Source organism: Gossypium raimondii, chromosome 12 (genome assembly GCF_025698545.1).
Source record: "Gossypium raimondii isolate GPD5lz chromosome 12, ASM2569854v1, whole genome shotgun sequence".
NCBI classification, from domain to species: domain Eukaryota; kingdom Viridiplantae; phylum Streptophyta; class Magnoliopsida; order Malvales; family Malvaceae; genus Gossypium; species Gossypium raimondii.
This window is the reverse complement of record NC_068576.1, coordinates 4,023,513-4,048,352: the sequence shown is the minus strand read 5'-3', so window position 1 is coordinate 4,048,352 and position 24,840 is coordinate 4,023,513. Positions and strand designations below refer to the sequence as shown.

The window sequence follows — 24,840 nt, the reverse complement described above, 5'->3', positions numbered from 1 at the left end:
CCCAAAGTTCTTAATTTATTTGGTGGAGTTTTGCCGATAAAGAAAAACAAACCTGCCGGGCTTGAATCATTTGCCAAGATATTCTACAATCTACTCCAGTGCTTTTACAGTGTTGGTTGATCTGTCAAAGAATGCCTATGAGGAAAAGAACAATAAAATAACAAAATGCAGTGATGACAGGATTTAGTTCGTCTTCCCCACATCACTGCATGTAGATTTGATCGTCACCCCCCGGGTACCGTTACCTTATATCGAACATATTCTCCGTCAGCCTTGACTTGAGTTCAAGTTTCATCTTTTTTCTTTTTAATTAAGGATTCGTGTTGGATTCAAAACTAAAAACACAAAAGCTAAGCATACAAATGAAGAACTTTAAGCTGAAATCTTCACCTTTCAATGAATTATAAGGATTGTTGTAAAGGATTCCTATTATTTTTATAAAGGATTCGTCTTTGTAACTATACTGCCCCCCAAAAAAATGCCTTACAATGAATTTATGGGAAAAATTAACAAAAATTCCCACCAAGTTATGATTTGGTGAGCAAACATTCACTGAGATTTTATTTATCCATATCAAGTAAATAATCTCTTGAAAGTCAGATAGATGCAAAGAAGAAAAACTGGGTTAGTAGGTTTCAAGCTGGAGCTGACATTTGGTAGCATGGGGAAAGTGTCTGGAAGAGGCATTTGACAGTCTTCACCATTGAAATATATTCTTCGAGGTAGCGCCCATCCGTTTCTCAGTGTAAAGGAATCTAAATCCTTCCTTAGTAAAATCTGTGTGGATACTGCACTCACTTTATCTTCTTCAGCATAGAGTAGCTCGTCATTATAGTACTCAATCCCCCAAAATAGAGCAACCTCATCTGCAAGAGTTCTTCTTAGAAAGAATTATAAAAAAAAGTAGGAAAAATCCATCGTAATGACCAGGATTCGGACACCTCCTCAGGGCTAATGGACTCTCTTAATGGAGAGTCTTTGGTTCTTACTGAGGGAAGAAGGCTTGAGGGGCTTGTGCGTTCCCAAAGAGGACTTTCAATGTAGCCTAAAAGGGATGATGGCCAAAACCCCGGCACTTGAGGTGAAGGGGGAGATATGTCTGAATCCTGGCCATTGGAACAGTACTGTAAACTGAAAGTACCTGAAAATCCAAAAGAGGGAAGCATTGTACTGTTAAAGCTATATGCAGTTGTACTCTGGCTGAAACCAGGATGCTGAATTAGCACATTCCAGTTTGAATAGTTTCTTTCATAATTGTAGTTTGAGATGGTCAGCTTCACTTTCCAATGTGTAACGTAATTTGTCATTATATGCCAATGAATTCGAACGGGGCACATATGGTCAGTGCACTTCACTATATCATTATTATCAAATGAATCGGATTCTGGCTCACTATAACCTTCTCTGGCATTGCATGAAGAAACAAAAGATGAATGTCGTTAAAGCTTGGAAACTATAGCTAGGAAATAGAGGTATTTTGGTTTTGAATTACAAAATGAAGACAATTATAACCCACCTTATGCATGAAACTGTGTTTTTATCTGCTTCTCTGCATCCACAGCTGCAAGTAGGGCATGATGTGATCTTTGGATTGTAAAATGTGGAGAGTGAAACACAGCATACAGGTGCTTGATTGGCAATAAAGCTCGAATAAGTGCATGTTGATTTCCATGTTCCTGGTGAACATATGGCTTTCATTTCAAAATATTTATTTACCTCTAAATCTCATGGAGAGCTTTTCAGTATTTAGTGGATACAATGGTGAATAATGAAGTTAAATTGAATACTTACTATAAGCTTGGAGTTGTCTTTTACCCCCAATATCAGAATAAACTGAGGGATCAGTGTCCTCAATTAAGTCACAAGTATAACCAGGGCCTGGAGCCATTAAAGTGAGATTGATTGGTGCCTGCACATTCGGATTCGTCCCTAAGTTTCCGATCGTCATTTCGAAGGATGAGAATGACTTAGAAGGATTGATAGCCCAAGCAGCAAGAAGACCACCATGACAACAACCATCTGGCTTGTTTTCTGATAACGCATCCGGCATAAGATCAGCAATGACAGGGCTTTTCTCGCAAGAGTGCGGCGGTGTTTGGAACTTGAACGATGAACAGTTCCCTTGTTTAGTAGCAAAAGCACCTGCCATAGACAAGATGGTCTCATTCTTGGCCCATGTCCAACCCAATTTCCAACCAGGTTTATCAACATGGCGATATTGATAATAATTTTGAATTGTTACCCTTGCCTGCAAACCAGAACATCCTGAGTAATCACATGGTGAATGAGTGAAATGAAACCCTGCAGTGATTATGAATGATATACAAACCACATAGCCTTCTGGTATCCATTGATTAATGTCAAAAGTAACTGTAATGTTGCCATTGGGATCCAAAGGATCATAGCAATCTGCAAGCCAGTAAGAAATGCAAACAATATATCATTAACATTAATTGATAGTTTCATTTATTAAAAGGTCTAAGAAACAAAGAAGGAGAACTGCTTGATGCCTGATAAAGTGCAAGCAGTGATTAACGATATCAGCATCAAAGCAAGTGACCTTTCAAGAGAAAGAAACAGCCCCATTTTTTTTTTGGGAAACAAATAGCAGAGTAGAGATATGGGGTTTAGATATTAAATTGAAAATTTGTGACGAAGTATGTATTGTGATGTTAGTTACTAACAAGGTAGAAATGGTGTGGTTCCATCTGGTTAAAACCCAAATCCTCATCATTTTCACAATGCTGGGGTTTGGACAAACTAGAATCATTGGAGAATCAGAAATGGATATTAAAAGACAAATCCCAAATAGCCAATTAGAAGATTCCTTGAAGGCCGGAAGCATATTAAAGCAAAATAGAAAGTCCTTTCGGTTTTGGAATGACATTGTTCGTCCTTTGCGACATCAACTGTTGAAAACCAGTTAAAGATAAGAAATCATCACTTAGCAACAAAATCATCATATTTGAAACTATCATTGACTTGGAAAACATGTAATTGTTGTAACTACGAATAAGGGTTACTGAATATATACGGTTGACAACCCGACCACTATGAAGCCCTAATGTCTTTTTGTACATGTTGCGACATTATCGAATAATAAGTAAGATTATCGTCTCCACAGGGACTGAATGTAAATAATTATTTATGAAATTTATCAAATGACAAGTCAGTGAAAGAAATAATCAAAAGTAAATTTAGTTAACTAATTAACTTAAGTAAAATTACAAGTATGCAAAACAAAAGAAAGTGTTAACAAAGAATAATAAGCAGCAAATCACAAGATTAATTACTATGACACAAAGGAGCTAGATTAATTACTTTCGTTTAACTTGAAATTATTAAAACAATGTTAATGAAGTCATACTTTTTAACCTTTTAAGTCTCTTTAGCATATTATGTTCAATTAACTTCAAAGTTTCATAAGCAGATATCATATTTAGGGGTTATGTAAGGTAACAATATTGTTAAATATCACTACTAATTCCATCATTAAGAGATCAAACATGCACCATTCAAATATTGCATCTACTAATTACCATCTTATTTGGATTAAATCACTAGTTCATATGCTTCCCTAAATTAATTATGCATGAGTAAGCATGTTCATGATTTTATTTGAATGCATAAACAACCAAAGTACATAACAACATAAATAGAGTATTAATAACATAAGCTAAGGGATTGCAATCAATCTAGCATCAACAGAATTAAGTCATTATCATTAAATTGAAAGCAAAAGAGTAAATGACAATCATGTTTATCAACTTTGAACAAAGTAAAAAATTAAAGGGAAAGAAACTAGAAGCTGATTCCGGTGATTTTCCGTGGCATTGCTCATGTTGCTTTTCCTCCTTTCTTCTCCTTTGCTCCTATGCACAACTATTTTCAAAATGCCGAATTTGGTTGCTCTAAAAAATAAACCTTTGAATTGCTCTCTCAAACTTGTGTGTTGCTCTCTCAAATGTGGTGTGAGTGAATGATTGATAGCTAGTGCCCCCTTTTATAGTAGTGAAAACCCCTTGAGTCTTACTATTTTTAGCATGATCATCCCTTGAATTTCTTCATGTAAGTGGCCGACCCTTGATTTGTGGAAAAGGAGTGGACGACATGCTTGCTAAGGTGAGGGAGTTGCTTAAAATGTGGAGAGAGGAGGATGGTCACCTTGATTTATGGAGAGGGAGATCCTTGATTCTCTCCATATTGATTTGGTTGTTGATTTAGGTGATTACCAAGTCACATGGATGGTTTCTGCACCTCAAGTGGACAATTTGGGCTCCTTCCTCCCTTAGTGGACTGTCTAGATTTGTTAACCCACTTTAGAGTTGGATCAAGAGGAGTTCTGAGGTCTATTAAGCATCTTTGTGTTGTCCAAAGATGACACCACATCAGTCCACTCTCATAGGGCTTTTGCTGTAGAGATGCTGCAGCACTGAGCATCCATAAGTGAGTTTCAAGTCCATCTTTCCTTCCAATGTACCGACTATCTTCAAAACTGTAAAAATCACGTGTTTAGCATATAAAGTGATCAAGATAACAAATTTACCTTAACATTATCCAATAGGACAAAATTATAATAAAAATTACGAAATTTGTTATCAACTACTCAAAATTTACATGAATTATTAGTTTAAAAGTACTGAAGATAACTCTATATTCCAAAGTTATTAGTACATGCTTTGAACTTTGAGGCATTGATTTCATCAGTTTAATACATTATAACTGTTGACATAGTGTACAACAAGAAGGGGTGTAGGGAGAAGTAGGTGGTGGTCCTGAGGAGGCCGATTCACCTCAAGGGGTGGAGAGTCGGAAAGGAACAAAAACATAGGCTAATTGCTAGGATAAAAGACGGTTGTGCAGAGAAACTTTAAAGGTTCAAGAGTCGACCCTTTCTTTATCGTTAGAGGGTATTTATAGGAGAGGTCCTCGTGTTCGCTAGCATGACATGACAGATTGTTATGAGGAAGGTTGTCATCATGCAATACATGAAAGATGTGCACTATAGGGCCCATTTTGTAATGCCTTCAGTCAGTACAAGGTTTTTTGTTATGTCTAGGTGGTTCCCTATTGCCTCGAGGGTGTGTTTACACTTGAGGAGTATTCACACCTAAAAAGCGGGTGCCTGTGTCACATGTTGCGGATCAAAGCCCATGACCATTACGTACAGAACGTCCCATGGAGGTCAACTGATTAGATGGAGCTCATTTGACCCGTTTGAATTGGCCCAACTCGTGAAACATATGAACAAACCCATCTACTTAAAACCTTGGTGCCCCAGTGAATCACTCCAGTAAAACTAGAGTTACTAGGGTAATTTATGTAAATCCTAAGGGATAAAGATGTATAGAGTTTAAATCCCTTAGAACTCTCATCTTGTAGATAGGCACAAATCTAGATCGTCGATGTAACTTAATCTGTACTGTTGAATTTTGGGGGAACTCAAGTATAAATAGAGGTCTTCCCCCTCATTTGTAATCATCCAGTTTTAATCCTTCAAGGTAATAAAATACTTTTGAAAGCATTTACTAAAACACTTAGTGTACGCTATTTATTTGTGGCCTTTTATTCATTCATAGCTTCTTTTGTCTTTCGAGTTTGTTTCCGCTTTGCTTTGGTGCCTTAGAGAATTTCTGCAAAAAAAGAAATTTCATTTTTCGAGAGTAGGCTGACTTAGGCAAGATTTGAACCCAAGAAATCACCTAAGGTCAAGTAGTTTGCTAGACTAAAGTTCTAGCCCCGTGACAGTTGGTATCCAAGCTAGTGGTCGAGTGTTTGAAGGTGCCGATTGAGATGGAGGAAGGAGGAGATGAGCAAAATGTCTGATAGCATGTTTATTTTGCATATTTTACATGTTCAAATCAATTAATTCTTGAAATAATTCCTGCTAAATTGGTAATTTTATCTTTAAATTTTGTCAAAAACGAAATTTAGATGCTTTAATTCAAAAATAAGTAGAAAAAGATTAAATTGGAGTGCAAGCAATAAAAAAGCGGTCGAATAAGAAATTTGGAGACATTTAAGGGCTGATCAGATTTTTTACTTTGTAAAAATCATATTTAGAAAAGAAAATCTTATATTTTATTTCATATGTAATTAGTTGTTAAGTGGATTAGGCTAATTTTAGTATACGGTTTTTATATAAATAGGGTGTGCGGTGGCCTTTAAAAAACACACTTGAATAGGTTGGAAATTGAATGAAATTATTTTTATTCCTTTCAATTTCATGCGTCTGTAACCTTTTTTCCTTTGAATAAGCACACTGCCTTTTCGTTTCAAATTTTTTTTTCCTTTTACAAATTTGTTTAATTTCTTTCCAAGTCTCTTCCCTTTCCATCTTCACCCATCTCCATTAAATCCACTTCCATAAAGCATGACCAATTTCATGCTAAGCTAAACTTCTAACTTAGCTTTAGGCTGGTATTCTTTCCGATCAAGAATCGTAAGAAATGAATCCGCACTAAACGTTTTTCATAACGGTATTCACCATCTCTCTGGAATATGGGATAGCACAAATTCGTCCCTTAAAGTCAATTCAATTTCAATTCAATAGGCGCGCAATGGGTTGGAGTAGTTTTGGCGTACAGTTGGAAAGTCAAGTCGGCCTTGTTGAATTCAAATTCTCGCAAACAAATTGGCGTATCTTGGCGGGGTCATACTAGTGGGATTTTCGTCAATGGAGATAGTGGTCAGATTTAAACGTCCCGCGCGGTTGAGGTTGTTGATCCTAGTTGGGTTCTCCAGAACGCAAGGCTACTAGGGTCTTGAATTGCGAACGCGTGTATCGCAGTTAGACAAACGGTAAGGGTTGATTTGCAAGTTTTACCGGAATCAGCTACGAAAGGAAGAATTGGCAGTTAGGACGTTCTTGATCGCTATAACCAACTTATGGTTTAGAAGAGAAAATCTATTTTTGAGGATCGATTCGGAAACCAGAATTCACCGAGTCTAAGGCTAAGGCTTTATATTTCTGTTTACAAAATTCAAATCCACTTTCTTATTTTATTTTATTTTTGATTAATATAATTATTTATTTCTGCTATCTCACTTATTTAATTTCTAAATATTTTTAACTTTTCTAATTTATTTTATTTATTTATTTTTCAGCAAGTTGTTTTGAGTCGTGGGCACGACCATTGCCACGACAGAAATCCTGTTCACAATAAAAAGAACGAAATTAGATAACAATAACCAATCCTTATGAATTCGACCCTACTACTCTTTATAACAGTTTAGAGTTATTTTATTATAGGAATTTTTATTTTGTGTTTTCGACGTGCATCAATGTCCTGATGGCGACCCGTGGGAGGTCCAGGAAAAAAATAGCAGATCGAATGATATGTTGTCGACTTATACAATTACAAACAAAACAAGATCATAAAACATCCACTACAATAATCTTTTGATATAAAAATTCTAAGCAATTGGCTTCCCAAATACGTTTTAGATCTTTGGGGGCAAGGGCAAAACTTGCATTCGAGAGACTACTTTGACATAAAAATAATTCCTTCCCCCATGTAATTTATTGCATAATTGCTCGCATATGTTTAGTAAGAAATTTTCTAACCAATTATAAAATGTCACTAGTCAAGTGAAAATTATTATGGGTCAAACTGAAATTACCATAGATGAAACTGATATCTATATCATAATTATTTTTCTCTAATTAATTTAAATTAATTAAAATATAAATAATAAAAATAATATTTTTTAATTAAAATAAAATAATCAATTAATAATTAATTAAATTATTAAGAGATAACTAATTAAAAAAAGTTTAATTCTTGTAGAACATTTAATGGGGGAGTTAGATTTTACAATAACTCTTTTTATCTGACTAGTACTATAAAAAGGTGTCATTTCCAAACCATTAAACACATTCACAAGTTCAAAAAGTCTAGAAATTTTTCGAAAAAAATTAAATAACTTGAAACTTTTTTGAAGAATGCTGCATCAATTTTGAAGAAAAACCACCTTTCAATCCAATTCAATTGAATAAAGGAAGTTAAAAGACGTTTATGAAGAAAGATGCCTTTTGATTCGATTCAACTAAAGAAAGGAGGTCAAAACCCATTATAAGAGCAAGTCACTACAAACTATTTCTAAACTATTTCTAAACCCATTATGGGAGAGTTTGCTCCAAGTTTCACGTCTTAACCATCCAAGACCAAGTCTGGATGATCCTTGGATCCAAACTATTTCTAAACTCATTTTCAAGATAAAGTCTTAACCACCCATGAAGTGGACATCATTGGTTCAAGATCAAGTTTCACGACCCTTGAAACAAATCGTATCTTTCCAAAATCAGGTCTATATATTGAAACCCAATTAGAGAGAAAAACCAAAGAAATTTCTTTGTATTTAAGAAAGTCTAGAGATTGTAACCTCTTCAAAGTTATAAATAAATTTGACTCCAAACTTTTCAAGTTAATTTTTTACTCAAAATTTTTATGTACAAATTTACGGCATTTGTAGAGGGAGCAATTTTGGACCCATCAAAATTAATCACTGTCATTATTGTTTATCTCAAATTAAATTAAATTAATAAAGAGATAAATCAAGAAATTAAATTTTTAAGAAGTTGTTACAAAAAATTATATTATTTAATGATGATTTTATCTCTAAATAATAAATAAAAGATTTTAATCATTGTAGAATACTCAAATGAAGAAGTTAGATTTTACAAGTACTCTATTTTATTCAAGTGACTAGCACTATAAAATGGGTTACCTTCACGCCATTAAAAACACATTAACAAGTTTAAAAAGTCCATAAATTCTATGAAGAAATTGAAAAACTTGAAGAAATTTTGAAGAACGACACATTAATTTTGTAGAAAAGTTATCTTTCAATCTAGTTCAACCGAGGAGAGGAAGGTAAAAGATGTTTTTACAGAAAGTCACCTTCCGATTCAGTTTAACTGAAGAAAGGAGATCAAAACTCGTTTCAAGAGCAAGTCACCACGATACTTGAAGAGGATTCAAACCATTCAAGATTAAGTCCCAAAAATCTTTGGATCCAAACTCTCTCCAAACTCATTTTTAAGATCAAGTCTTAACGACCCTTGAAGTGGACATCATTAATTCAAGATCCAATTTGTGGTTAACTTTAGTAGACAAGTTAGATGGATTAAAATTGGTAAATTTAGGTATTTGAGTATATGTGATGTTATGTTATACTTAAAACATGTTTTTGGCTTGTTTTGATTGTTTGTTTGGGATGTATTGATGTACCAAAATGTTGTGTATAGGTTGTAATAAAAAATGGGTGAGAAATATGGCCTTAAAATGACCTATGTTTGTCCACATGGGTAGAGACACGGGCGTGTGTCTCAGCTGTATATGACACATGGCTTAGCACATGGGCGTGTAGTCTGGTCGTGTGTCCCCTACATTTTTAAAATTGAGAAACAGAATGCCCAGGTATTTTCACACGGCCTAGCAAACAGGTGTGTGGCTTGGCCGTGTGACCTCTGCACCTTAATTTCATAAATTAGTATGCTCACATGGCCTAGCACATGAGTGTGTGGCTTGGCAGTGTGACCTAATTCAGAGAGTTACACGGGTATGGGCACGGGCTGGGACACGACTGTGTGCTTCATTTTGAATGCCCACACGGCCTAAGACATGGGCATGTCTCTTGGTCGTGTGAGCCACACGGCCTTCCCACACAGGCGTGTGTCCCCTACACCTAAGAAAAATTTTGAAATTTTGGAAAAAAATACTCCGAGTTTCCGGTTTAGTCCCAACTTATTTCTAATGCGTATTATGAGCCTCGAGGGCTCATACAAGGGACCATATGAGTGTTTCATGATTAGTTTTTGATATGTATATTAAATGTTATGAAATGTTCATATTTGATCTGAAAAGTTTGGTAATGCTCCGTAATCCTGTCCCTACGATAGATTAGGGTTAAGGGTGTTACAATTCCAACAGCTCGATGGTAAAGGAAATCCACGTCAACATGTCACTTAATTAGTGGAAACCTATAATAGCACCTGTACTGATGGCAATCTCATGGTGAAGCAGTTCATTTAATTACTGAAAGAAAATCCCTTTGATTGGTACACTGATTTTTAGCCTGGAATGATTGACAGTTGGGAAGAACTTGAGCGTTAATTTTTCAATTGATTCTATAACACTCATCATATTGTTAGCATAAGTGAGCTCACAGGCTTACAACAATGGAAAGAAAAGCTAGTTATCGATTACATCCACCACTGGATGAATCTAAGTCTAAACTAAAAAGAGAAATTGTCAAAATTCTCTACCATCAACATGCATACAAGGCATGAATTAGGACTTGCACTACATTCTCCAAGGCATCAATTTGAAGTCCTTTGAGGAATTAACTATTTGAGCTCATGACATGGAGTTAAGTATTACAATGGTTGTAAATCAAGAACCTTTTGAGCAAGCAGTTCACATTGGGGGAAAAATGTTAGTTAACAATGAAGATTTCAATCAATCCATGGTTGCAGATGTGAGGCCCATTTTTGCTCAAGTTAAAGGTACAAAAAGAGTCACACTAAAGGAGAGGCAAGAAAAAAAATATCCTTTCTCTATACTGATGTTCCAAAAATGCTTAAAGAACGTTTAAAACCTAAATTGATTTAGTTGTCAAATATGAAGCGACTTGATCAGTTGTCAAATATTAAGCGACTTGAACAAGTCGATCGAGTAGATGATCCCAACTATAGCAAATACCACCAGTTGATTAGTCATTCTCTTGAGGAATGCTTTGTGTTGGAATACAAAATCCCGCAACTCCATAAAGAATAAAAAATTGAGTTTGAAAAAGAGGTACCATCGTCAAACTTGACATCATCCACTATGGTTTCTCAATTCAACATGATGAATAGAATAATAAAATTTGATTCTTTTCAATCCTATTACACTAACTTCATGAAAAAACAAAATGGTGGGTTTCCAAGGGATTGAGGGCAACTGTCTATTTCTAAAATATCGAAATGGACTCTAACCATAGGTTAAAAAAGCTAATAAAAAAACTGCTCCTAGGCACAAGCTTAAACTGTCACATTGCTCCTAGTCACGAGCTTAAATTGTTCACACATAATAAATAGTGATGCTCCTATGTCAAAGCATTAGTATAGAAATTCTTTATAGAATTTGATACTCTTTCTATGCGTCACTTAATGCTTAGTGGATTGTTTTTGTCGGTGCAAAATGTAGTCATTTGGTTTCATTTGTAACGACCCAATAGTCAGGGGTGTCAAAAAGTGCATTCCGGAGACTCCGTTCTCGTAAATCAGACTCGTAAATATTATTAGTTGTGTAGTTAATTAAGTTTCGATTAAGTGAATTTGCATAAATTAAGAGTTATTATAGTATAAGGACTAAATCGCGTATAGGATAAAATTTGAATTATAGATTAAAAATCAATTAGGGATTAAAATTGTAATTTAACAATTTCTTAATATAATGGACGGCATATGTTATATATATGTTATAATATTAGGTAATTTTAAAAGAAACCAAATATATATACATATATGTATTATATAATAATGATAATAGTTATATAATAATAGTTAGTATAAAAAAAAGGGAAATAATAAAAGTAAGTGGAAACATGCAAATTAAGAAAGAGAAAGAAAGAAAGGGAGAAATGAGAGAACGCACGGCCTAGGGTTCCAAATTGTTTCAAGTTCAATTGGTTAGTCAATTTAGTTCTTTTTCTTGTAATTTTATGTTTTTGGAATTTTGGTGTTTAGTACTACCCGACCCATGTTGAAATTTTAGCAATTGTCAAGATTTTAAATGTTGTTAATGTTGAATAGTTTTAGTATTAGGGATTAAATTGATAGATTTTAAGCTAGAAATGAAAAAGGATTAAATTGTAGAACAAATTATAAATTTTGAGTTATAGGGACTAAATTGTGAAAAATTGAAATTTAGGGTTTAATTTAAAATAGGGAGTTAAATTTAGTTTAAAGTGAAATTTTATAAAAATATAATAAAATGTGAATAATAAAAATTAGTCTCGGTTTAGGGACTAAATTGGAATTTAGGCAAATATTGATGAATAAATTAAAATATTCAATATGAAATTGAATTGTGTTGTATTGATGAATTTTAATTGTTTTAATTCTGTAGCTAACATCATACCGGAATCCTCGACTAAAAAAGGGAAGGATAAAATTGACATTGAATAGCTCAGAATCTACAGTTTGTGTTTCTATAATCCGAACTAAGTTGTAAATTATTATATTTTGATTTCTTACATATGGTAAGCATTGGAAGTGAGAGCTACTGTGTTTTACAATTGAAATGAATTGATTTGGTATGTGTTGAATTTATTGAATTTATATTGATTGAATTGAATAGGTGTGATAATGTGCTTATATAAAATTTGATATTGGATATATATATATATATATATATATATATATATATATATATATATATATTGAAAGCGAAATGGAACCCTATTAACTGTATTGGGCTAAGTCGGATATAGATGACATGCCATAGGATAGGAAGAGTTTAGGGATATCTTCGACTTCGAGTTGATGAGGCAATGGGTGAAACACCCCCAACCCGTATCCCTCACCGGAACTGGGTTACGGAATATTACCGGAGTTTACAGATCAAACGGACAGAAATTTCAAACATTTCATATCATCAAAACAAGTCATCAAAGCATCATTTTAATACAAATTATAAACATACCAAATCCAAATCAATTTGCCTAGTTCATGAGCACTTAAACATAGAATTAAATTCACATGCACCTATTTAGATTTAGTTCAATTTATCATGTCATAATATGGCTTCAAAAACAAACACATATTTATATGTATAAAACCAACCAAAATTAAACTTATAACCTCATTTACAATCAAACCACAAAATAACTATTATTTAGACACCCTAGGTACATGTCGACACAAAGGATAAACATCACCACATTTGAGTTCGAGATCGTTGTTGGATGCTGAATCGGCGATCAAAAGTTAAGAACCTAACCTGCGCATAGGAAACAAAACCGTACGCTGAGTATAAACTCAAAAGTATTTCTATAATCCGAATATTTAAAAATAAGAAATTACAAATATACAATTGAAATATAAACACATATTAATATTTAATTATTACAACAACCATATCATATTTTATTTGTTTCACAAATATCTCAATTCTCATACTTGCTATATAAATAAATTTTCACAATTTATTTCATATTTCATTATACAATTGCAATATCCATTCCATAGTCATTTCATGAGTATATAACTCATATATTCCATATATTTGCAACATATTTCACATTCTATTTTCAATTCACTATTTCACTTCCATTTCTCATACCATACAATTTCAATATCAATTATAAAACTTTATTATTCATTTACCCCTATTAATACGACTCGAACTCGGACTCGGATGGATACACAGATCCAACCAAAACACACCAGTTTGGCACCCAGTGCCTCATTGGATAATTCGAAGTAATAATTTGACACCCAGTGTCTCATCGGTTAAACCGCAGTAAATTGGCACCCAGTTCCTCATCGAATTAATCTGAAGTAGTAAATTGACACCCAGTGTCTCATCGACTCGAAGTAGAAGAAATCCCTAAACTCTTCCAATCTTATGGCATGCCATCTATATCCGACTAAGCCTGATATAGTTAATAGGGTTTAATTTCGCATTTCAGATATAATCAATACCCAATACTGATTTTTCATATAATACATAATTACACATATAATCATTTCAATTAAAAAATCAATCCATTCAATATATATATCTACCAATTCAATTCAATATAAATTCAATAAATTCATCACATATTAAATCAATCAATTTCAATTGCAAAACATAATAATTCTCACCTCAACACTTACCATATACATTAAATTGAATTATAACAATTAACAACTAAATTCAGATTATGGAAATACAAACCAGAAATTCCGAGCTATTCCACGTCGACTTTATCTTTCCCCTTTTTAGTCGAGGATTCTGATATGACGTTAGCTACGGAATTAAAACAATTAAAATTCATCAATACAATACAATTCAATTTCATATTGCATATTTCAATTTTTACTCAACATTTGTCTAAATTCCAATTTAGTCCCTAAACTGAGACTAATTTTATTTCTTCACAATCAATTCTATATTTTCATTTAATTTCCACTTTAAACTAGATTTAACTCTCTAATTTCACTTAAATCCCTAAATTTGGAATTTTTCATAATTTAGTCTCTATTTCTCAAAATTTACAATTTATTCTACAATTCATTCCTTTTTCATTTCTAACTTGAAAATGTATCAATTTAATCCCTAATACTAAAATTATTCAACATTAACAACATTTAAAAACTTAATAATTTCTAAAATTTTGACATGGATCGGGTAGTATTTAATACCGGGATTCAAAAAACATAAAAATTAAAAAAAAGACTAAATTGACTAACCAATTGAACTTGGAACTTTGAAACCCTAGTTTTCTCCTTTCTTTCTTTTTCTCCTGCTTCGTTTTTGCTTCTCTGTTTCTTTCTTTATTTATTTTTCTTTTATTTCTTTGTTTTATTCTTATATAATATAATATATAATATATACTTAAACATTAAGATATAATATTATAATATTATAATATATATATATTTTAACTTTAAATTTTATAATAATATTAATCCTTATGCCGCCTCATTTAAAGTCAATGGCAAAATTACTTCTTTAGTCCTTTTAATTATTCTTTAATCTATAATTTAACTTTCACCCTTTATGCAATTTAGTCCTTATACCTAATTACTCTTAATTCATGCAAATTCACTTAACCAAAACCTAATTAGCTACACAACTAGCTCCGTAAATATTTATCCATTTTACAGTAAAGGAGTCTCAAAAATGCACTTTCCGACACTCGTGACTATCGGGTCGTTACACTGGGTGCCAATTTGCTTCGGTTTAACCGATGCGACACTAGGTGTCAATTTATATAGCATTGGGCGCAGTTATTACTTCGAATTTATTCGATGAGGCACATGATGCCAAACTGGTGTGTTGGTTGAATCTGTGTATCCATCTGGGTTCGAGTCGTGTTAATATGGGTAATTAATTATTAAAATTCTATATTGATATTGGAATGACATGATTTGTGAAATGGAAATGAGATAGAGAATTGAATCATGAAAAGTGAAAAATGTTGTGATCAAATGAAATATATGAGTTATGTATTCATGAATTGAACATGGAATGAATTGTGCCATTGTATAAATACAAGGTTGATTGATATGTGAAAAGCTATTTATATAGCAAGATATGTGAATTGGGATATTTGTTAAACAAATAAAAGATGATAACATGTGCAATTTGAGTATAGTATGAAATGATATGCTATTATACATGAAATTGATATGGTGATAAATTTACAATTGCTTGTTAGATAGAAATGTGATTATGCAATTTAAATTGAGCATCCATGTATCTTTATGTTTTTAAATGTTCGGATTATAGAAATATCACTGAGTTTTACTCAGCGTACGGTTTTGTTTTCCATGCACAGGTTAGGTACTTCACCTTTGATCATCGACTTAGCATTCAGCAACGATCCCGAACTCAAATGTGGCGATGTTTATCTTTTGTGTCAGCATGTACCTAGGATGTCTAGTTGATGGTTATTTTGTGGATGGATTGTAAATAAGGTTATAAGTGTAATGTTGGTTTGGTATATATGTAATCATGTGTTTGTGTTTGAAGCCATAATATGGTATGGTGAATTGAACCAATGCTTGATATGTGTACGTGAATTTAAGTTAATATTTTAGGTAGATATGAGCTAGGCCAAATTTGATGGATTTTGGCATGTTTATAATTTTGATTTGAATGATGCATTGATGATAGGTTTTGCTGATATAAATATGGTACCAATGAGGGTACATTGGTTAGGCACCTAAGATGATTGTTTTGGCATGTTTTGAGTATGTTTGATCGTGTTTTGAATAGGTTAAACGAATGGTTTTTGAGTTACTTAATGCCCAAGCAAGTAGGAAATGGTAAACTTGTTGTTTAAGACACATTTTAGGTCCACACAGCCAGACACACAGGCGTGTGACTTGGTCGTGTGAGACACATGGCTAGCACACGGGCGTGCGAGGCCATTTTTGAAGGGTACACGGCCTGGAACAGGGTGGCTTGGCCGTGCGACCCAAGTCAATGAGTTACACGGGCACGGACACGGGCTGGGACACGACTGTGTGTCCCTACTTCGAATGCCTACACGGCCAGACACACGGGCGCGTAACTTGGCCTTGTATGTCACATGGCCTGGCCACACAGGTGTGTGACCTCTGCAGTTAAAATTTTTCTAACTTTTTCCTAAATTTTTCAAATGTTTCCGATTTAGTCCCAAATAATTTCTAAAGTGATTTTAGGCCCTCAAAGGCTTGAATAAGGGACTCTATGCATGTTAATGATGAATTATATTATGATTTTTGAAATGTTTGAAATGAATGATTTAGATTACGGTTACTTGGTAATGCTCCAAAATCCTATTCTGGCGACAGGTACGGGTTAGGGGTGTTACACATTGTGTCTTTAAGTTCATTTGCTAGTAACTCTATTGCACACCAAAGTATGGGTGGGGGCGAATAGAATCTTAAAGATAGTGGCATGGTTATACAGCTTTAAGCCTTTGTTTATTACTCATATATTTTTTTATCACCATGCACCAACATGCACCACTTAACCCTTAATTCAAAATGTCGCTTTATCTTCTTCGATATTCATTTTAATTTAGTGGTCAAATCTTTAAAAGTAATGAGATTCTTTTCTTCTTAATATTTATAGTCTTTGATCTAAGACAAGATTCTCATGTTGTTATCCTCTTATCTTGTGAAGAGGCTCCATACATGTACATGTAGCTTAGTCTAGGTATATAATTTTGTTGCATTTCAAAGGTGGAATAAATACAAGTAATATGTCAAAAACTACAAACTAAAAATTAATTTGCCGATTAAGTCTTAACTCGATTGGCATTGGCATTGTTACCAGTGTAGGAGGATGTGGGTTTGAGTGTGCTGAAGCGCATTATCCTTCTATTTAAGGGTTGGGGAGAGGTTATGGGTAGTTTTAGGCATTGTATAAAAAAAGAGTAAATATGATAAGAACCTATAATGAGACTAATGTTAAAAAAAATCAATTTGTGGCGGTTAAGGTTTGAAAGAAGCTCATGTACCATATCATATATATATTTTATTCCCTCTACAATTAAAAGAAACATTTTAGTCCCTACACGTTTAAAATTTTGATATTTTAGTCCTTCCACGTTAACTTTGCTATTAATGGAATCACACGACTTAAAAGTGGCTTACGTGACATTAAATCAAATATTAAATTAAATTAAAAAGCTAAACAATAATTTTGTAGAATGAGTTGAGGTAAGAAACTAATTTTGTTGTTTACTCCAAATGTTTTTTTTTTTTTAGGTAATTTTTGCATATAGTTGTTGTGTTTAAATTATTTCAAGTTTGGTCCATGTTACAACCATTAAGTCACATCATTCTATTCGTTTTCAAGCCTAATAAGTTTTTTTAATTTGATTTAATGCCACGCCAACCACCATTAAGCCACATAGTTCCTTTAACGACAAAGTTAATGTGTAGAGACTAAAATATTAATTTTTCAAATATATAAGCTGAAATACTCCTTTTAATAGCAAAGGACTAAAATAAACTTTTTGATATCATTCTGGGACTTTAGTGGTACTGCAAGTCTAACCACAATATTTGCTCCACGTATACCCTAACATTTCAAGTTGAAATCAGACACCATTGTAATCAATATATAGAAAGGTTCCTTTCGCCAAGTGAGACCCTAGATTTTGCCAAGATTTCTTATAGGTTTAATTAAATTTGAAACGTCAACCATCCTTATCGGAGAAAGGAATATATTATATATTTTCTTTTAAAATTTAATGTGATTTCAATATTTTTATCTTAAATTTTAATATTTTAATTTTAGGATAAAAATATTAAAATAACATAAAATTATTTAAAAGAGATATCAATCTCAATTTCATACCATCCTTTCCCACGTTTATAAATCGTCGAAATTGACAAAAAAAAAAAAGTGAGTTACACATTTCATCTCTTTAAAACTCAGCTATAAAAAAATTATATAATAGGCGCTCATATTATCGGACCATAATGCTTTATCGTTGGTTAATTTTCATTAATCTCATAGCAACACAAACTCTAAATTATAGTTAAAATATCAGTTTAACGCTTTTAAAATTCATAAAAGTCTAAAACATTAATCTAATCATAATTCGTTGATATTAATTACTCTCCTCTCGTCCATTTTATGTCTGGACAATCAAACTTCATCTTCATACGATGTTTACAATAAAATTTAGATATTCGCGAAAAAAGAAATTTGGATTAAAAATGGTTAGAAAAAATATTTATGAGGATATTCAAGGTTATTATTTAATTTACCAACCTTTATATATTCGTCAAAATAGACAACATTTAACGTATAATTTTTCTATGCAGCTTGATTCTTTTTGGGGGATTCCATACATATATTTATTGATTGCATGCATACTGGTAAACTAATTATAAGTACTCTTATATTTAATTATTGTAGGATGTCTCTTTTATAAAATATATATAACAATCCTTTTATTGATTGGTATAGGTATTGTTGTTTAATGTAGGAGTATGTAGGTTTGAGTGCATTAAAACTCATTATTCTCTTATTAATGGGTTGATGGATAGTATTGTTATCAAGTGAATTTTTTTCTTTTAGACTTATTAAATCGCTAGTTGAGCTGATTCTCTCTATTTTTTGAAGAAATATATTTTATTTTTATAATTTATTAAATTAAACTAAACGAAGAAATCGAATCGAATGAATAACTACAAATCTGAGGCCCGATTTTAAAATCATTTCCACTATATTGTTTTGTTCCTCAATGTTGACTTTTAAAAAAAAAATGGTTTTTAGAGTACATTTATTCTATACTAACTTACATGCTGGATGTGAGAACTCTAATTGGTTTAACCAATTAGAAAATGGCAGTCTTTATTGCTGACAGAACATGAAAATGTGAACAACGATCTAGTCTTTCACAAGGTTGTTGGCTTTGTTATGAAATTTTTAATCTAAAAAATCCGATGAAAACCTGATTAGAATTTTATGAAATTTTAAATTTTTGTATAATTATAAATTTAAAAAGTGTTTTTATAATTTTCAAAAATAAATTATAAATTCTCCAAAAAAAAAATGAGAACTTGCCACACATTATATGGTAAGTTTTGATTGGCGAGTGAAATTTAAGTATGGTTTAGTGAAAAGAAAAGGTGTTGTTTGACTTTATCAGGTGGATGGATGAAATTTGCAATGAAATGTTGATTCTGAAATTCAATGAGCTTTCTTGCTGTTTATTAAAATAAGAAGAAATACAATCCATCCATGGCTGTAACTTGTCATTCTCAGCATCTTTTACTCAACAGCTATTATTCCTTACATTTAATAAAATGAAATTCCTATACATTGGAGGTTTTCAGTCTAAACTCCATCTTGTTGTACTCTGAATTCAAGGATGTTGTGGCACTCATTTATATGTTGAAAATGATGAAAATGATGTAAGGACTAGCTTTAACCACCTTTCGAACAACACTTATTACCAAAACCCTAAAACTGAGCATTGAAGACGTTGCAAGTACGCACAGTTGAGACTGCTTGTATCCCAACCCCTGATCACTTTGAATGCAACCACAACCCAATCTTATACACAGTCCACTGCTGCAAATAGACTTTTGCTTTTTCATTATCATATATAGTTGGGAATTTAATAACACTGCCTACTGCCTAATTATATTGCTAGATAAAGATTGACCAGCTAATATGTATCAACCAAATGTGTGGCAAGTCCTCATTAATTGGACTCTCCCAATTTATGAGGCCAATTGAAAACTGGTCCAGCTCTCGATATGGAGCGTCTATTCTTGATCGTAATGCCATTAATTCTTGCAAGTTGCATCTCAAGATACTTGCGGTAATAGCTCTCACTGGCCTCCAGGATCAATAAATAGCAGTTTATAGGTTTGGGCATCTTAAACGCCTACATCTTTATGGTTGAAAAGGCATAAATCAAGCTCAGATATCGTATACTAAATAAGCAGCAGGATAATAGCGCCGATTAAGTAGTTCAAGATAAAGCTATGTTACATAATTAAGTTAAAGATTTCATGCACTTGTTGTTGTTACATTGATTATATATAGAGAGGATAGATACAAGGAAAAACTGGAGCTTTGAACCAAAGATGGCTGGAACTGGACCTATTGGTGTTATTGAAGACGAGGAAAATGCCTATACTGGAACTAGAGTCCGGCCCTTTGTTGCCACGCCAAGGCAAGCCTCACATATTCTTTAATAATCTTTGGACTATATTGAACTTGAAATTGTCTTTTCTTCAAATAAATTTGCAGGGTTGAGGATGAGAAGAAGCAAAGTCCCACTACCTTGAACAAGATTTTATGTCTTGAAGAGCTTTTCTCTTTGGAGGTTTCTGGACTTTTTCCTTTTTCTCCTTAATTTTCTTAAAGGGCATTACTAGTCCAATCCTATAATGCTACTGAATTGTCAGGTTTGGAGAGCATCTCTGGCAGAGCTCCTTGGGACAGCAGTGTTGGTCTTCGCAATGGACACCATAGTCATCTCCTCCTACGAGACACAAACAAAAACGCCCCACCTTATAATGTCATTTCTTATTGCTGTCACTATCACGGTTCTCCTCCTAGCCACGTTTCCCATTTCCGGTGGCCACATCAATCCTGTTATCAGCCTTGCCGCGTCACTCACCGGAGTTATCTCCCTTTCACGTGCCGCCATTTATATATTGGCTCAATGTGTTGGGGGCGTACTAGGGGCACTTGCATTACAGTCTGTGGTGAACACCAAAATTGAGCAAACATTTTCTCTTGGTGGGTGCACCCTCACTATTGTTGTGCCAAGTGCAAATGGGCCACTTGTGATCGGACTCGAGACGAGGCAGGCCCTATGGCTGGAGATTATTTGCACCTTCGTATTTCTTTTTGCTTCCATATGGATTGCTTTTGATAAACGTCAAGCCAAGCACTTGGGTCGAGTGGTGGTTTGCTCTATCATTGGTGTTGTGGTGGGCCTTATCGTATTTATCTCAACTACTGTAACTTCCACCAAGGGCTATGCAGGGGTTGGGATGAACCCTGCAAGATGTTTGGGTCCGGCTTTAATTAGAGGCGGCCACCTTTGGAACGGACACTGGGTTTTTTGGGCTGGACCTGTCTTTGCTTGTGTAGCATTTGCCCTCTATACAAAGCTCATCCCAAGTCAACTGTTGCATAATTGAATGCCTGAAACAAGGGTGGCATAAATAAGTAATCTTTAAATGATGTAAGAACATGGATACTTAATCAGTTTCGGATGCTTACGTATCAAACTAATCTGATCCAATTATAAATGAACATCTCTTTTTCTCCGGAAGTGCGAATAGTTTACAACCTCAGACTTTTTGAACTTGTTATTTGGCACAAACATGATGGTGTTGATGGGCTGGGCCGGGTCAGGCCCAACCAAAATTTTAGGCTCATTTGTTAGGTTTGGGTCTGGCCCGAAAAACGGGTCTAAGGTTTTGTCTGGGCCCAACTCGAATAAAAATGTTAAAATCCGGGCTCGGTCCAACCCTCCCGTATTAATTTTTTATATTATTTATTATATAATTTTTTTAAAAATATAATACACCAAAGATACTACAAATTGAAAATAAATATATATGTAGACTTAAATAACACTAAGATAGGTGCAATTTAACAAGCAAATGCATTTAAAATAGTAACAAAATTAAAGAGTTATACAATATCCAAATAATAATAAGAAAATAGTAAAAAACAAGAAAAACATCTTCTTCTTTTTTTTACATATTCGGGCCAGATCAAAAAAACCTTAACTAGGGTTTGACGAAAACAAGTCTTATTTTTGTGTCTAAACTTATTTTTCTAAAATTATATTTTACTCAAACTTTTTATTTTTCGAGTAGGGATTTGATGGATTGCATGTCAAAGTATGACATGTAATGATATCCTGAAGTTCATGCTATAATTGTATTAAGATGGTGGAAGGATTCATTTGTTACAACTTAAATTCTCTTACATTTCTTTTTCATTTTAACCCACGTATTTTTATAAATATATGATATTCCTATTTATAATAATTATCTAATTTATTTTTCAAAATATTGATAATTGAAATGTTATAACAAGTGGGTTGGTGTTACGTCAAGATTTTTCTAGAAAATAAAATCAACGAAATCTATTTTAAATTTTATTATGATATAATTAAAATGCATGAACGGTCCGATCTAGTGTTGGCTCTCCTGTCTTGTATGAAAATTTGATTTATTAAAACAGTATCACATTGATTCATGCTTTGTCAAAGTTCGTACTTATATGTTTGTTTGTTGCAAATTGAGTCTACTTTTAAGATTGTTTGTAAGAACAACTTAATTTTAAGACCCAAACATGTTGCTAACTTTGAGGAGAAATAGTTTTTTATGTAAAGAAATAATTCATTTAACATTAATAAATAAATAATTAAAGTAGTCTTAAAAACTTGTTCCATAGAATGACTATTTATTAAATAAATATTTTTATTGAAATTTAAATTTTTTTTAGATTGATGATTCGATCATGCTTTGAACGATTGAGAGTGTCGTTCAATCTAATTCATAATAAACTCGTTAATTGTTTTGATATAATATCATCACATTACGTTAGGCATGGCACGAGTGGAAAATCACAAATGAACTTAAAAATTCAAGTGCAAATAATAATTAATTTATGTTTTCAAAATTAAAATAAACATGATAAAGGAAAGTTCACTTTTTTGGAAAGTGGAATAAAGCAAACCAAAACTCAAAGCAAGCTCAGATATGGCAGAGCAAATAAGCAGCAGGATAATAGCGCCGGTTAAGTAGTTACATTAATTATAAATCGAGAGGATAGATACGTAGCAAAAACTGGAGCAAGATAACTATTAATCAGGATAGACACAAGGCAAAAACTGGAGCAAGATGGCTTTTAATCAGGATAGACACAAGGCAAACTGGAGCAAGATAGCTTTTAATCAGGATAGATACATAGCAAAAACTGGAGCAAGATTGCTTTTAATCAGGATAGATACAAGGCAAAATAGAGCAAGATAGCTTTTAATCAGGATAGATACATAGCAAAAACTGGAGCAAGATTGCTTTAAACCAAAGATTACTGGACTGTTGTTGTCAGGAATTTAAATTGCGGTCGCGGTCGCGGTCGCGTCGCGTTTGTCGCGGTTGTGGACATAACGGACGCTATTGCGGTCACTGCGGGTATCGCGGTCGTGAATTTTTTTAAAATTCGCACAACTTATTATAAAACATAGTAATTATAATTATAATTATAAAAAGTCATTTTTAATGATTTTTAGAGTTTTGAATATTTGGACTTTGATTGCTTTTTGCTGTTTATTTAGGCTTAGTTTGGATGGGCGGTGTGTTTAGCTCCGGTGAGGTTAAAAACAGCGGTGGCGGTGAGATTAGTAACTGTAGCGGTGAGATTGAGTACTGTAGCAGTGAGATTAGAAACAGCGGTGGAGTGTGTGTTTGGATTCAAACGCAGCTGTAGCGGTGAGGTGAAAATAGAAAATGACTTTTAAGGACATTAGATTAAAAATGATATATAATAGAAGTTTTTAAAATTATTTAACAATTATAAAATTAATAAATGACTAAAAATTATTACAATTATATTTATTTTCAATAATAAATAATTAAAAATGAATTAAAACTAGAGAAAAATTCAAAAATTTATTTTATTTAATATTTCAAAATTAATCATATATATTTAATTATAAGAGAAAAACGAAGTACATGTAGTCCGGATTACATGTGTTGGTTTTTTTAGCAGAAAACTAAGGAGAAAAAGAAAAACGAATGCACAGAAGTTTGAACAAGAAGAAAACTGAATTTGATTTCCAAAAATCAGATCTTTTTCATTGACTTGAGAAGCATTTATGTTACAATGAAATATGGCAGTTAACTAATGTATAACTGCTCCCAAAGCCTAGATAGAATTACAAACAAAATGTAGCTGACATACCAGCTATAACATCAAACATAAATCAACAACTACTCCTACTAACTTTAAGTATAAATTACATTGCAACTAAATCAAGTTACAAATGAACAAAATAAACAAAATGCTGCTGCTTATCTGGTTCAGCTAGGATGCTGGTCTGTATGTTGGTTTGCTGCTGGTTTCCTGTTACAACAAATTAAGTAATGCATCAAATTAATGTTGGTATTCAAGCAACAAATTAAGTAATGCATCAAAGTATCATTACACCATAGCTACTTAAATATATGAAGAATATTCTCAACTTCCTAGTCTTGAAAGCTGAGAAGATGGCAATAGAGATGCCATGAACACTTCCAAATCATAATTATGCATTATAAAGTCTTAGCAAATAGCATGCATCATATACAGGCTGATGTCATTGATATGTAAGTAGCATATTTATATCAAACCATTGAAAACACAAGCGTGATAGCAGAAATGGAGTCCTTGCTGAAAGCAACTGCCAGACTACAGATACAACTGCAATTTCCCTTCCTTTATACCGATTTATCAGATACCAGTGATCATTACTTTATCTTGTTGGATCATTTAAGCTCTTCAGCTACTGATACAGCATAAGAGGAAGTCCAGCAGCTGGAGCTGCTACAAATAGACTCACATACTAATAATATGTATATATCTATCCTTCTTGTTATATAACAACTAACAG

At 33.1% G+C, this 24,840-nt stretch overlaps 2 protein-coding genes across 2 annotated transcripts; one reads left to right on the top strand and one right to left on the bottom strand.

Moving 5' to 3' along the window:
• Positions 1-451: 451 nt before the first annotated feature.
• On the bottom strand, positions 452-2,586 carry LOC105762907 (COBRA-like protein 2). Its single transcript, XM_012580874.2, has 6 exons — positions 2,511-2,586; positions 2,330-2,409; positions 1,792-2,248; positions 1,517-1,676; positions 1,142-1,404; positions 452-866 (listed from the first exon to the last, which is right to left on the bottom strand). The coding sequence occupies exons 1-6, from the start codon at positions 2,584-2,586 to the stop codon at positions 574-576; spliced, it is 1,329 nt and encodes a 442-aa protein (XP_012436328.1). The 3' UTR covers positions 452-573.
• A 17,517-nt stretch (positions 2,587-20,103) lies between these two features.
• On the top strand, positions 20,104-21,504 carry LOC105762902 (uncharacterized). Its single transcript, XM_012580865.2, has 3 exons — positions 20,104-20,391; positions 20,469-20,544; positions 20,627-21,504. Exons 1-3 carry the CDS (start codon positions 20,303-20,305, stop codon positions 21,368-21,370), a joined length of 909 nt encoding a protein of 302 aa, XP_012436319.1. The 5' UTR covers positions 20,104-20,302; the 3' UTR covers positions 21,371-21,504.
• Positions 21,505-24,840: the final 3,336 nt, after the last annotated feature.

Coding starts and splice junctions, on each gene's coding strand:
- LOC105762907 (XM_012580874.2), bottom strand. CDS start 2,586: ATGGGGCTGTTTCTTTCTCTTGAAAGGTCACTTGCTTTGATGCTGATA. Junction 2,410..2,510: donor CACTGCTTGCACTTTATCAG/GCATCAAGCAGT, acceptor ACTGGCTTGCAG/ATTGCTATGATCCTTTGGAT. Junction 1,405..1,516: donor AACACAGTTTCATGCATAAG/GTGGGTTATAAT, acceptor ATGCAATGCCAG/AGAAGGTTATAGTGAGCCAG.
- LOC105762902 (XM_012580865.2), top strand. CDS start 20,303: ATGGCTGGAACTGGACCTATTGGTGTTATTGAAGACGAGGAAAATGCC. Junction 20,392..20,468: donor CCCTTTGTTGCCACGCCAAG/GCAAGCCTCACA, acceptor ATAAATTTGCAG/GGTTGAGGATGAGAAGAAGC. Junction 20,545..20,626: donor AAGAGCTTTTCTCTTTGGAG/GTTTCTGGACTT, acceptor CTGAATTGTCAG/GTTTGGAGAGCATCTCTGGC.